Below are 16,028 nucleotides of genomic sequence, written 5' to 3'. Positions count from 1 at the left end.
TAAAGATGAATAACTATAATACCAAATGAACTGCTGAAGGATTTTGGAGCAACAATGATGGAAAAACTAACAGAATTGTACTAAACTAACACACATAAAATTGAATGTGAAGTGAACATCCAGAAAACTGCACAGTTATAAATTTGTTGAATGCTACCCTGAAACTTACAGCTAAAATTGTGCAAGAATGAATAAATAACAGATTAGTAAATTACTTTAATAAAAGTATAAAATAATACGCAAAGCTTAGACGAACATGAACACTTACAACAAAGCCATCATATAAAAACATAAAGAAGAGTGAAAAATTAGACATGAGTGTAAAGATTAATGTTGATATATTCTTTGCAGATGATTTCACACTGAAATATAAAAAAAAATAATAGAAAATCATCTTAATAAGTGATCATAATAATTGATCTGGCAATTATCATATATAATTTAAAGGTTTTATTAGTCTTAAAATAATAAAAATGTTTAATCCTTAACATATATACTTATTAGAGTTTAATAAAGATGCAGAAAAGAAAATCTTGATTGACTTTACTATAAAAAAATACAAAATTTAAGGATGTTTATTGAGTTGAAAATTATATTAATTAATTGTCTGACAGTATACCACTTTTAACCCCTTAGACATGATTTTTGATTGTCTCACTGTTTTACATGGAGAAAAAATATAAACACTGCATTATCAATGGTTTCTAATGGCTGAAAATAAATAAAGTGTGATGACAGTTTACAGTTCAAGAACAAGTATATTCGATATGTTCGTAAACACCATTTTGGAATAAAAAGGATGTTAAAGTTACCAATTATTCCTATTGACAAATGGCAGATAATAATCATAAATACAAGTTTACCTCAAAATGAAATGATGCCAATGTCATAATTCATAAAGCTATGCAAAATACAAATTTTAAATAAAAATTTTATCAATTCTACTCATAATACCTAATGATAATAAATTATTTTCTTTCCCAAGTTGGATATTATAGTATTCACATATTAACGACAAATTTCTTTATAGAATATTATTACAAACTATGATTTATCTGGTAAGAACAAAGTCATGACAGAAGCCCTAAGAGTACAAAAATCAATGACACTTTTTAAAATATCCATGAAATAGAATTAATATTTTACAAAACTTCTTTGATGATATAAGTTTCAATACCAAATAATTTGAATATAAATGCCAGTTTTTAACTAACTATACTTATAGTAATAAACTAACTTTATGAGTTAATATTGTTTAATTTCCAATAAGCAATTAATAAAGAAAAGATGGTTACACTCATACAATCATACACTTAATACAATGTTGATAAAAATAATAGAAATTCCACATCAATTTGAAAATATTAACTAGATACTTAAATAGTATTTCAGATTCTCCTGGATTTTGTTAAAGGTATTCTAAACACTATTAAACACATAAATTATACTAATTACGAAGCAGCTAGTTCTGTAATTTCCTAAATTTGTCAAAGTTTTTTGGATATCCCAAAAATTTTTAAATTATGGAACCTGTTTCATCATTAAAAACTTAATTATTAATTTTTAACAAATTATTAATTTTTTGTAAAATTTGAATGGTTTTAAAAAGTGTTTCCTTTATCTTGGCTAATTAAAATATTTATATTTATATATATGTATTTAGTTTAAAATTACTTTTATAATATATGCCAGTGTAGTAGCCTCTTATATTATATTTTATGAAATAAAAATGTAGTGACAAAACATTTACAAACAAAAATTAGTTATTATGTCATCAAAAATTGTTTCAATTTAAAGCAAATTAATTTTTTATACTTGTTTATAAAACTAAAATTTCCAAACATGTATTGTTAAACTACTATTTTACAGAGATTTGTTGTAATACAACAGATTTAGCTATCAGATATGACAAAATCAATGCAATTCATATCAAAAGCAATAAACATATTGCAGAAAAGAAGAATATGTTGATTTTGTGACTATGTCACTTTTCTGATATGATATTGGACTACATTTTTGATCTTTTGATTCACTTTTGTGAATATTTTTGGTGCCAATTTTGATTATAGTCTTAAATATAATATTTTGCTAGAATGAACATTTATTTGTAATCTGATTTTGAGGTACAATGTGATCTACAATACTTTGGGAAAAACATGTTGATAATTCATAGAAACAAATGAAAAAAATGTGTTAATAACAAAACAATTTTACAGTTACAAATACAACTTTACAACTATATGAAAAGGATCCAAAAACACTAAATAAACTACTATACAGCATGGGTGAAAAAACCCTTTTTAAAAATATTACATTGATATTTTCAACATTGTTTATATAGGATAAAAAAGACATATACTTAGCTTTTGTGAAGGTCAAAAACATTCAGTTGGGTATTCAACATTTCATAAATTTCAAAAATGTCTTTTCTTATTTCTTTAAAATATTTAACAATTAGGTACTTAAGTAGACCTTATATTGAAACTATCCTGATCTAATCTATCTAGTTAAGAATCTAGGTAGTACTAGATGAACAGGATACTTTTGAAAGGGTTTACTTGGATAAACAAAAAGTAGGCTTGGATTATTCTATTAATTTATTAGATCATATTGCAGTTTTTTCTCTAGTGTGAATATAAATAGAAGATCAATAATTGGCATTGAGAACAGTTGCAATGAAAGTACAAAAAGAACAGAACTGAAGGAAACATGGATACTTGCAGGCACTAAGTTTATGTATAGGGTAAGGAAAGTCTTCCAAAGTTTTTGTAAAAACATTTGACAATTTATTAATATTTTTTGTTTATAGTTAAAGATCAGAATTATATTGGTAATGCTATCTGACATAGATAGCATTTTAATAAGTTTTGGAATAGGAATATGTAGGTATAGAATTGTAATTATTTAGACATAATACCCTCTGTAATTATTTTAATATTCAATTATATTTGGTTTCTCATTTATATTTTTATTATTTTTATTGCACATATACTCCTATTTTTATACAAAAATGTAAAAACAATTTTCAAATATATAGGTTCACATTAGGTTCTTTTGTTTTCAGTTTGTATGGATAGAACAATAATTATCCCAAGCTATTTTATACACTATTGAAAAATTATAATTTTGGAACTTCACTTCTTTCGGAACTATAGAAATAAAAAAGAAGATATTTACAGATTTGAGTATAAATATGTACTTTTTTTGTTGTAAATGACAGTGGGTATCAAAACAAGAAAAAAGTTATTGCCAAACTAAAGCCGGATCCAAAAAGCTGTATTAGTTTTGCTCGAAAAACAACAATATATACAAGAATATAGAAAATTATGTCACCAAAACAAAACAGCGGAAGGAATAAAGTACCTACACCAACTGCAACTCTGGCAAGGGCACTTCAAGTCATTGTCCCTATGCCTTACTAACTGAAAAATAATCAATTGTATCCTACCTTAAGCCTGTTTAGGTTGCCGTCACGGGCAGCATTGTAGACTACGCTCTCATAATCCATATTTTGTGTCACTTTTCACTAAAAAAATCACGAAAATCACACTAAAATAAACGTTTTATTTTCTAAATTTCCATTATCACTCAGGCAGACTTCTGCCGCAGCTGATTTGACAAGGAACACTGAAAAACGAAACGAACTACGTTCACCCAATCACGATAAGCATACACACGGTATGTGAGTGTTGCCACAGTTTATAGTTTGTCGGCAAAACAACTAATTTTTAAATTATATCTATCCGTAGTCTTGTTTTAGAAAAATAATAAGTAAAACTTCCTTTCGTAGAGTGTATTTATACGGCAAAATTTAAATTTGGTTAAGTATTACCACAATTTCTTATTTCAATGTTAGTTAACAAATTTTCTAGGTAGGTACTCTCGTTTACTTCGTCTGTAGGATGATTTCCAACGCTTTTTTGTTCAGTAAAATATATTTAGTGATTTCAGTGTTAAATTTTCTTGTGCAGTATTCAATCGAGCTCTTTTCTATTTTACTTCTAATTTATGTCTCATCTATAGTATTTATTTAAATATAAGGTTGAATGCTCGAATAAATGAACTTTGATCAGATAAAAGGCATATATCGAGCACAGTTTAATTAAATCTTGCCCAAGTACTTTCGATCCCTAGATCATCTTCAGGGGCATTTCGTCAATTGTGGCCTATCCGGCAAGAACAAGATGTCATAAACATAAAATTGTACATTACACTACACTACAAATAGACAAACAAACACTTTAAAATAATTTAAGGGAGGCTACATTGCTTGAAGAAGTCGGAGACAGAATGAATTCTGTCTCCGACTTCTTCAAGCAATGTAGCCTCCCTTAAATTATTTTAAAGTGTTTGTTTGTCTATTTGTAGTGTAGTGTAATGTACAATTTTATGTTTATGACATCTTGTTCTTGCCGGATAGGCCACAATTGACGAAATGCCCCTGAAGATGATCTAGGGATCGAAAGTACTTGGGCAAGATTTAATTAAACTGTGCTCGATATATGCCTTTTATCTGATCAAAGTTTATAGTATTTATTTCGCATAAACTGGTCTAGAAAATTTACATCATTTAAACTTACTATAACCTCTTTTGTAATTGTATTTTTTTTATTTCTTTTAAAATAATATTTTCCGTTAACAAGAGATCTTAATAAGTGCCATTTGCTTTAAATTTTGTTGCAATACATGTAAAAGTCTGTCAATGTAGTCGATAAATCTTTTCGAGACTACGCTTCAAAAATTATTTAAGTATTTCAATCTTATTATTCTGTTTTTTTTTTTGGAGTCTAAAAATGGTCACGGATGATCAGTTTTTACTATTTCTAATAACTACAATAAGCAAAAAAAAGTAAAAAATAATTTAGTGTCTGTAATATATAAATAGTTAAATACTTTTCTTTATTTAATTATCGTTTTTCACTCTTGATATTATGTCGGATATCTACCGAAACACTAATGATTATCAATCGTAAGGTGCGGCAGCACTGTAAGATAGGACTGTTCTTGCTTTATTATGTCCATAGTGCGCATGGCGTTACCTTCAAAACACGGAACAATTTTTGATGCTTATGCATGGAAAATGAAAATTTAATATTTAAAATTATTTTACAAAAAAATCATCCTTCTAAGAATCTCCTGCTTCCATCTATCTATTTTAATTTAAGGTCAGTATCTTTGTTAAGATTCCAAGTCTCACTTAATCGAATTATTTAACAGTTTCAAAATATAATCTTTCTTGGGATAGATATTTTAAATTACTTACTTATATCATAGTATAAACTGTGCTTATATATATTGTTATTAATCTTAACTTCATTAAAGTCCACTTTGTGTTTAGTGTTAATAGCATGCTGGGCAAGAGCACAAGAAGTATGCTTAGATAAGTTGATATCACTGCTGTGTGTCGTGAGACGCCCTCTCAGTGATCTCCCTGTCTGTCCAATGTAGCATGAGTCACACTCAGCACAAGGTATATTATAGATGACATTTACTTGTTCCAGAAGGGACAAGGGTGATTTTGTTTTAGAAAACAAATTTCTGACAGTCTTAGCATTCTTAACAGCAGTTTTAACAGGTACGTTATTCTGTTTGTACAGTTTAATAAGTTTTTCAGTAACTTGAGGAAAATAAGGTAGAGATGAGTAATGGGTGGTTGGAGTCCCAACCAAATATCACTATATTTCAATCTTAAGCAATTTAATAATGTTACTTAAAGTTAAACTAATAATATACTGTTGGAAGTACATCTTATGATCTTTTTAGTTCTCTGCAAATTAATGTTTTTTACTTAAGTTTTTTACATATTTTTTATATACATGTACATTGTACAATTACCACATGGTCTTTTGTTGTGCTAAGTTAGAGTTAATTTGTAAACTAGTTTCAATTAATTGTCTATACAACATAATCTTATAATGTCCATTGTCGTAAGCTTCTTTACATATTTAATATCATTAACTGCTACATATCTTTTTGAGGTAACACACTTATAATAACTTTTCTATGGATGTTTGGTTTCATATTGTTCTTTTTAGATGAACTGATGATGCTTTCTGATTAGAAAGCGAAACGTTTTCAATAAATAGATGAAGTAACCACCTTCTTTGCTTTTACAAATTCAAGCAACACCGGTGGATATTAACATATTACAGGTATACGTGCCAACGGCAGATAGAGATAAGGCAACCAGCGAAGAATTCTATGAACAACTGGTGAAAATGAGAAAAAAACATGAAGTAACAATAGTGATGGGAGATTTTAACGCAAAGGTTGGCAGAGGCAAGGTGAATGAGATCGTGGGTAACTTCGGCCTAGGAGAGAGAAACGATAGAGGTGATAGACTTATATGCTTCTGCCAGGAATATAACCTGCTGTTAAGTAATACACTCTTCAAACTCCCCAAACGTCGACTTTACACATGGAAATCCCCCGCTGGCTCACCTGACAACATCATAAGGAATCAGATAGATTATATAGCAGTACCAACAAGATATAAAAACATGATAAAATCATCAAAAACGTACCCAGGTGCCGATGTTCCTACGGACCACAATCTGTTGGTATGCAGAATGGTCATGAGAGTAAAACGGCTCGAGAAAAGATCTAATTTAGACACAATTGATATTAAGAAACTCACTAACCCAGAAACCGAAATAAAAGTACGAGAACAACTAGGAAAGAAAATAAACGACCTTAACGAGAACACGTCGGACATACATAGAAAAATTATTTGCATCTGACAGGACTGATGATCACCTATATGGAGAAGGAGAAAGAGGACCTTCAATCCTTAAATCGGAGATAGAAGATGCCATTGCAGCACTAAAAAACAATAAGTCAGCAGGTCCGGACAATGTACCCTGCGAAATATTAAAGATCCTATGTAAATCAGACAAACAGTTCCTTGATAATCTAGTTGAACTTTTTAACAACATATATAATAGCGGTAAAATCCCGGAGAACTGGCTGCAGTCAACATTTATTACAATCCCGAAGAAACCAAATGCCCAGATCTGTGATGACTATCGGCTTATAAGCTTGATCAATCATGTCACTAAAGCGTTCACTAAGATCATTCATAGAAGAATATATGATAAATGTGAGTCAAATATTGATAGATCGCGGTTTGGCTTTCGGAAAGCACTTGGAACTAGAGAAGCAATTTTCGCTTTCCAGGTGCTTATACAGCGGTGTAGAGACGTTGATAAGGACGTGTATTTGTGCTTTGTGGATTTTAGAAGAGCATTTGACAATGTCAAACATGAACAATTGATAGATATTCTGCGAAAGACAGGTATTGACGACAAGGACATTCGAATTGTGGCAAACCTATACTGGGGTCAAACAGCAAGAGCAAAAATTGGCAACGAACTCACTGAAAGTGTGCAGATTAAAAGAGGTGTCCGTCAGGGGTGTATATTATCCCCACTCCTATTCAATATTTATTCCGAAGAAATATTTAACACATGTATGGAAAATGCAAATGAGGGCATAAAAATAAACGGCGAGTTAACAAACAATATAAGATATGCCGACGACCCGGTGATCCTTGCCAGTACCATAGACGAATTACAGCAGGTAATGGAAAGAGCAGGTTATTCAGTTAGTGAGGAATACGGCCTGAGCCTCAACTTCAAGAAGACAAAGTGGATGCTGATAAGCAGGAAGCAACAGCCTGCTCTACAGTTACGGATAAGTAACATACTAATTGACTATGTAGAATCTTATGTGTGTAAGTGCAAATAGAAAACCACCAAATTGAAAAAAGGTACAAAAAGGAAGATTTTTGAAGACCGTATGATGATGAGTTGGACGATCCCTTCCATTTGCACTCTTAATCTGTTGCACATGAGTCAAGTCCTTTGATGACTTATTTCCCCGTGGGACCTCTGGTGTTTCCAACTCATGAAACACCTTTGCAGCGTTTTTTTTTTTTTTAACACGTTTACTAATATCTAATAATTAACCGTCAGATTTCTATAATACACTAAAACAAAGCAAAACAAAAGGTTTTAAATAAAAATCTTTTTGAAATTATCAGTTTTTCTGCATTTCCTATTAAATTTGGTTTTTTGGAGTTTTCTTATGGGGGCATCCATGTGATAAAAAGTAGCTAATAATTTAAATAAACAAGTAATCGGCCAATCGCCATCTGACCCTTAAAATCATGCTTCGGCTGTATTTTACTTTTGTTTTATAGCGTCACCTAATGTAAAATATACGTACTAATATTCAGAAATATTCTCTAATGTTTAACTACCATTTTATAGATAGCGTTATAGAATTCTGGATTTTTGGAGTTTTTCGTGAGAGTATCTATATGATAAAAGTATCTAATAATTTTAATTTTAATAGACAAGTAATTGTCTAAGCGCTATCTGCTGAAATGTTTGACGAATATTAAAAAGAAACCCATAAAATCATGTTTTCAGCTATATTTTACTTTTTTTATAGCGTCACCTAGTGTAAATATTACGTATTAATACTCAGACATATACTTTATTAGTTAACTACTATTTTATAGATGGCGTTATAGAATTCCGGATTTTTGGAGTTGTTCGTGAGAGTATCTATACAATAAAAAGTTGATAATAATTTTAATAAACAATTAATTATCTAACCGCTATCTGCCGAAATGTTTGACGAATAATAAAAGAAACCTATAAAATCATGTTTTCAGCTATATTTTACTTTTTTGTATAGCGTCACCTAATGTAAAACATACCTATTAATATTACAAATACTTTATTAGTTAACTACCATTTTATAGATGGCGGTATAGAATTCAATTCACCTATACTTTCCCTAGAAAAAGAAAAATTTAGTTAAAAAGATATAATTGTATGTTCCTGTTGAAGGAATAAAATATTGAAAAGAATGTTCTGCAAATATCAAAAAATAATTTTAATTTTATTCCTATTACCTAGAATTTATATTTCAATTACGCCATTAATATATGAATATATCTATTCTTTAAATTTCCAAATTACATAATTTGCAATAATTATGTTTACTTATTGTACAATTCCTTTATGTTTAGCTAATACTTCTACTAAACTTCTAAACTTTCACAAAGATCACATAAACAGTGTAGTCTAAAAACTTTGACATTGGATTGCTTAGAGGAGAATTGTACGAGAAGTTCTCTTCGTGTTCACTGTATTAATCCAGGCATTCTTGGACATTAACCAAGACACGTACTTCCGTTTAAGACATTATACAAGGATTTCGATAAAGTTTATTACAAACAAGTAATAGATGCATAAAAAAACAATTGGACTACAATGGCCTTAAAACCATGGCAAATATATATTATACCTATATAAGCAACGAGAAAAAATAAATATTAATGAACTCATATCAGAAGAGATCGACATTAAAACGGGTGAGGCGGGATTGTGTGTTACCGCTACTCTCGAGAGAAGTAACTTAAACAAAGTCAATTCAACACCTCGTATTAGATATACGGACGATATTGTTTTATTGGTTGACAGTGTCGAAGATCTTCAGATAAGTACTGACGAACAAGATAATGGAGTATAGTCAAGAATATGGACTACCAATTCATCATCAAGAAGTCTAAATTTATGGGCATATTAAAAACCCAAAATGATGATGAAATACTGGCATTTAAAACGCATTGGTTACTAACTACAAAGTTGGTTTTAGACACTGGTTTGTCTTTATTGGTTTTGTTTCGCTTAACTGCATTTTAATCGTATTATTTGTAGTTTTGTACATACTTTTGATTACTTTGATCATGTATATTGGGTAAAATGTTTTTCCTATCTTTGTTTGTATCTTAAATTCTCTTTCTTTTCCGTTAATTTGTTTTATAATAAAAACATTTTCGTAAGATGACCTACCTTTTCGAAAACCGTATTGTTCTTCTCCTATGGTAGCTTCTGTCATATTTTCATTCTATTATTAATATTAATAAATCACGTTGAAACATATTGACAAACGTAATTTGAAAAGCTGGTTTCACTTATGGATAAAGACAGTGAGAAAATGAATCATCAGCATAACCAATACATCCATTAACATCTCTTTTTTTTATACAAAGCAAGTAAAATGATTAGTTGATCATAAAAATTAATCAGCTTTGGATAGCAAATAAATCTCCATCGCATTCTATTTATTTTTCGGAATTCCTTGGATCGTAAAAATGCTGTTACGTACAAAATTTCTGCTGATTGATTGTCATGCGTCATTCTTAATACGGATAATTCCAAATTGGGTTTAAAAATACTATTTATCTTGACTTAATTCTTATAATCCTTAATCCAAATAATTATTAAATATTAAAAAAATATATATTAAATGTATTCATATAAAAAGAGAGAGAGAGAGAGAGAGAGAGAGAGAGAGAGAGAAAGAGAGAGAGAGAGAGAGAGAGAGAGAGATTAGTGAGTTTTTTCATACGAGAGAAATTTTTAGTCACATTATTTACCTATTGTTATTTAAAAGAGGAAATTGTAAATATTACAGTAGTTATAAATCTACGTGCATTAGTGTTAGCAACACATTATAGTTAAATATTATTTTTGTTTTTATAGTTATTTTTTAGCGTATGTTGCTAGTAGTATTTTTTAGGGAAGAGAAATGAAAGGGAAGAAAGATTAAAACTATTTGTAGAGGAAGAAGAATTTGCAATACTAAATAAGTTCTTCAAACTACCACCAAGACATTTGTATACTTGGGTCGCTCCGCAAGATTAACTAGGAAACATAATAATAATAAAGAATCAAAATGGTTACATAATGCTGAACAAGAGATTCCGTAATGGATGCATATCAATTAAAAGTTACCCCGGTGCTGACATATTGTCAGATCATGTTCCTGTTATTGGTAAATTTAGGTTTAGATTTAAAAAGGTCACAAAAAAGAATAGTGTTACGATAAATATGATATGATTCATATTTAACTGTAAACATATTATTTCTAATTCTATTCTATTCTAGTAAGTTCGCCGCTCAGCTGAAAAACCTGTTTGCCAACCTGACTTTTCGAGAGGATCGCCGTCCGAATTCGAAGGGATTCTCGATTAACTGTATTTTTTATTTAAGGAGGGAATTTTGTTGGAAACAGTTAGTTCTAGTTCTAGTTTTGAATATCGAGTTTAAATTGTAAGCCGGAAATAAATATAAATAAATATTGTGAAATAAATTAGTGAATATCGTAATAAAGACTTTAATAAATTGTAAGTGTTATAAATGGAGAACCTTTGATAATAAATAAAGACAATAAACTAGATTAATAAAAATACTACAATAGTAACAAAAATTGTGATATTAGAAAACTTAAAGATAAGGATATAAAAGAGACAGTTGTACGGGTCCTTTGAGAAAAGCTAAGTAACATGGAGCAAACATATAATCCAGGAGAATAACTCCAGAATATATGTGAAACCTCTAACAAGATCAGAGAACAACATAAAGGCCACTAATAAAAATAAAGAGAAGAGGAAAAGTTGAATGAATGACTGTATACTGCAACTCATGGAAGAAAGAAGAAAATCAAAGAACAACAATAGAAATTTAACAAAAATATTTAGAGACAAATAAGAGTCGAAATATGAAAGGCCAAAGAAAATTGTTTAAAAACACAGTGTGAAGAGTTAACCCTTTCATTACGGATTTCATTGTAGCGAAATAAAACTGTTTAAAATGACTTTAGTACTATTCGTTGATAGACCTAACAAAGCGATTGAATTTTTTTTTACATTATTGCGTGTCCTTGTATCCTTAGAAAGGACATGGGAGATATATGTCCCATTAGTGTTGAATGGTGGGATAAATAAATCCCATCAGTAAAGAAACAAACTTATATTCAAAATGAAAACAAGGTACATTATACAAAAAACATTACTTCTTATGAATGATGTGGTAAAAAACAATTTTTGCATAGAGGTACATTGCATCCTGTACAAATAGTCGTAGTTCGAGTTTCTGACTTATTTTTTGAACATCTAAAGCACCTTCTCCTAGTAGGTATTTGTTGTGGCAAATGGTCTCCAATGCTGATTGAATATTCGTCTTTTTCATTTGATTTCGATCTTTCTAATTCAATTAGCTGTTCTGCTAGTGGCACCAGAAAATTCAAAAGTGAAAATTTCGTATTATCTTTTTATACACTTCTTTTATGCAAATCCGTGTAAATAATCCAAGAATTTACAATAGCGTACATGACTAATCTATAAAAAACTTTTCTCCACCATTTCGCAGATTTTCGGTCCATATCATATATGTGCTAACGTTTTGATCGGCGAGATCTACTCCTCCCATAAAATTATTGTAAAAAATAATGGCTTCTTGGCAAGTGAACTCAGCTTTTTCTCCAGTTTTCAGCTTTCTGTTGATAATTCCAACAATTGGACATCAGCAGAACTTCCTTCGTGTCTTTCCATTTAGTTACTTAGTTAGTTACTTACCCGATTGGCCATATAGGTTCATAAGCATGGAAAATTTAGGGTGTTTAGTAGGTTGAACGAAGTGAAAAATCTAACAAAGCATAGACACACATCTGGTGACCGTATGGTGTTGGCTAGAGTTTCAACAACTCGTTCTCCTAGAGTTCCAGTAGTTGGTGTGGATTCTTTTCCCGAGTATATATTGAAATCGTATATATTGTTACGATAAATATCACGGCCTAAAATAACTGTAAATATGATGACTAATATTCTGTTTTGTTGTAGAAATTTCGGCGGAGGATCTAGATTCAAATTATGGTGAATCAACCAACTAGATGTTCTCGAGTATTCTATAGAGCGTTTCACGTTAAGAAAATAACATTGCGGAGATAGGGCCATGTATTTCTTATGGACGATAGAAGCGCAGCGATGCCACGATGAACACAAGCACGATTCAGGGTTGTATAATTTGTAATTTCGTTTTCACAGACATGAATTAAATTAATGTTTGTTAACGTAATTGACCAAAAGTGCCCATTCGAAACAAGAGATGAAAAGTAGGGAAAATGATTTTAATTAAATAAATAGTATTTACAAAAGATAATTTTATTTTATCTTATTTTAATTATAGTAACGACAGTTTATTTGTTTTTCGGTAAGAATATCATATACCATGAATCATAAAAATCAGTAGAAAAGATTGCTTATTTAAATCATGTACTTTGCCGGCTATTAAAGATTTAAAAGCAAATAAACGGACCGCTTGAAATGCATATATCTAATTACTAATTGCAACTTAAAATAATACGGTGTACGTATGTCAGCGATTTTATGTCGTTCTCTGAGACTACATAATGATAATAAGGCTTTGTGCTTTGTGGTTCTTCAGTTGTTATTCTGACTTTACAGTTAAATGTTAATTGAAAATGGAAATTCGAAAAATATATCGACAATCTAGTAAACCGCATGCTTGAGAGTTGTGGCAACACTGATCTCCATAAGCCTAATGTTATTTTCTTAACGTGGAACGCTGTATAGTATATCAGGATTTCGTATATAAATACAACATTTTTATATGGAGGGGCAGTCAAGATCTGAAGACCGCGCCCGCGATTTTTAATTGTCACGTTCGCCTATATAAATTATGTATTGTTCGCTAAATAAATTAATATAAATTATTGTGCTTTTTAATAAATTAAAATAAGAACCTTTTAATAAAGACATTATTAATTGAATAAAGACAACAGTTAAATAAATATCATTTCAATACATACATATATATATATATATATATATATATATATATATATATATATATATATATATTGCCACATTTTTATATCTCATTTTACTTGCTTCATAGGAAGATACTGCCCTAAGGCAGATCTTCCTTTGAACTTAGTCATGGGAACTCTCAGACCTCGCTTTTACAAAAGTTTGTTTCAAAAAAGGAACCACTTCATCGATATACATAGTATGTTTTTGATGTATTACCATTTCTTTCAGGATTATTATAGTAGGACTTAGATAGCAGGAATAAACAGCGATCTCTTGAAATAGCTTTTTTATGAGGAAATTTAAAAGTGATTCGTTTTGTGACCAGTAGTGTGGGATAGATGGTACTTTGTTGTAACACATAACCATAGTTCAACCAATCAGTGTCATCATCTGGTACATATCTGTTTCTGTAGTGTTTAATTTTAAATGTCTGTTTTTTGCGAGTGCTCCTATTCTTTGATTTGTACAGGAAGCAATATGCATAAATAAACTACGCGGAAATAATTTTAAAAAAATATCAACAGAACGAGAACTTTTATCAATATTTAGTATTGTTATCCCATTTCTATGTGTAGGAATTTCTTTTTTCGGACAAAACTTTGTATTTGGTATATTCCATTGTGCAGTCATCGTTTCAGACTCATCTTCAGATATTTCCGCGTCATCAGAACTTTCTTCCTCGGAAGCAGTAGTGTTTACATCCACACAATCAGTAGTGTTCTCAGGTACTTCATCAGAATCTGAGGCAGAATCGTCATCAGGCACATAATCAGACTCTGGGGCAGCATAAGTTTCTTCCTCGGATTCATTTTCAGAAATATTTGTGTCTTGTCAATTTCTTCTTGAAGCTCTTTTTGTGTTAGAAAACGTCTACGTGCCATTAATATTTTAGATTTTTAGTTATTTTGTGGTAATAATGAGTTTTGTTTTTTTCTCTTCTAGAAAAAACGCAGTAACGTTCGGGGCGAATGCCCATGTTTTTCATATAGGTCTTTTAAACTGCCTTGATGATATATTTTTTGGATTTTTGCCTGCTACCGATAAAATTTGGATTTTGGACATTTGAGCTTGAGCTTAATCTCTGAGGATATTTTTTCAATCATTCTTGGTATGTCTGTATCGAGAACGATTCTTATAATTTGATTTGGGATGGATTTCGAAAACTAGATATTTTTATGGTTTGAACCAATTCTACGTGGATTGGGGAGATTTTATATGGTTGACTGCGACCAATCTACTGTTGAAAACATTGCAATGTTCAATGAAATTAAGTACAACATCAATGTAATAATTTTAGAGAGTTTGGTTAATTAAATTAAAAATTTCATTAGTTGAATAATATAACAGGAGTTCGGTGCTAATCCTGTTTCTATGAGCTGTATGGTTTTAAAGTCTATCAGTAGGGTACTAACCTGGCTGTAGACCCCCTCCTCCTTTATCGGGACTTGGGACCGGCAACAGTTCTGTCGAGCTACTCGATCCACCCAACAAAACTGCAGGCGGAGTGCTACCAAGTACAAGAATGTAAATATACCTCTGAAAGAATAGTAAGTGTAAAAATTAAACTGGATGTCAAACCTCTGAATGTGATAGCAATCTATGCACCAGAGAACAACAGAGATACCACCACAAGGGAAAACTTCTACGAACACCTTCAGACTGTAATAAACGAGACCCCAAATAATGAATATATAATAATTATGGGTAATTTTAACGCCCGTCTTGGCAATGTTATAGTTCCAGGAATAAAACAGCGATATAACAAAAATATTAGAAATGAAAACAGAGACCTTCTGACGGGAGTCTGCAGTATAAACGAGATACGTATAAATAAAAAATTTTTTCTTCACAAAGAACAATACAAAAAATACACTTTTGAAAACAGTAGAGGACAAAAATCTATGATAGACTATATTCCGTCGAATAGAGAGTTACAACCCTCGCAAATCTTGGATGTAAGAGCACTAACATCAGCAGAAATAGGAAGCGATCATAAATTGGTATCGTGCAAAATCCGAATGAAAATACATATATGTAATTACAAAACACCAGAATATACCACAAAGATAAAAGTCGAAAGCTTACAGGATGACTCCACAAGATACGTATAAAAGAATAACCGCAAAAAGTAGAAACACATATATCACAGAAAGCAATGGAATCGAAGAAACCTGGGCAAAAATAAAGTCTAATACCTTAGCCTCGACCAAGGAAGTTCTTGGTGAAAGAAATATAAATAAAAATAAATCGTTCCCAAGGCGAAGAACTCCATGGTTTTTACAGAAGTGAAGGCAAAATATAAAAATAAAGAAAAAATCGGTTGCCTGTAAAGTCGGTT

General features: G+C 30.5%; 1 protein-coding gene across 1 annotated transcript in view; it reads right to left on the bottom strand.

Moving 5' to 3' along the window:
* The window catches only part of LOC140435149 (protein fem-1 homolog CG6966), a 239,290-nt gene extending 235,663 nt beyond the window's left edge, over nucleotides 1-3,627 (bottom strand). The window contains exon 1 of the mRNA XM_072523891.1: nucleotides 3,449-3,627. Within this exon, the coding sequence (XP_072379992.1) occupies nucleotides 3,449-3,508 (60 nt within the window). The 5' untranslated portion in view covers nucleotides 3,509-3,627. The remainder of the gene's footprint in view (nucleotides 1-3,448) is intronic.
* Nucleotides 3,628-16,028: the final 12,401 nt, after the last annotated feature.

The sequence above is a fragment of the Diabrotica undecimpunctata genome, chromosome 2 (genome assembly GCF_040954645.1).
Source record: "Diabrotica undecimpunctata isolate CICGRU chromosome 2, icDiaUnde3, whole genome shotgun sequence".
Classification (NCBI taxonomy): domain Eukaryota; kingdom Metazoa; phylum Arthropoda; class Insecta; order Coleoptera; family Chrysomelidae; genus Diabrotica; species Diabrotica undecimpunctata.
The sequence above is the reverse complement of the archived record's forward strand: the minus strand, read 5'-3'. Positions and strand labels throughout refer to the sequence as shown.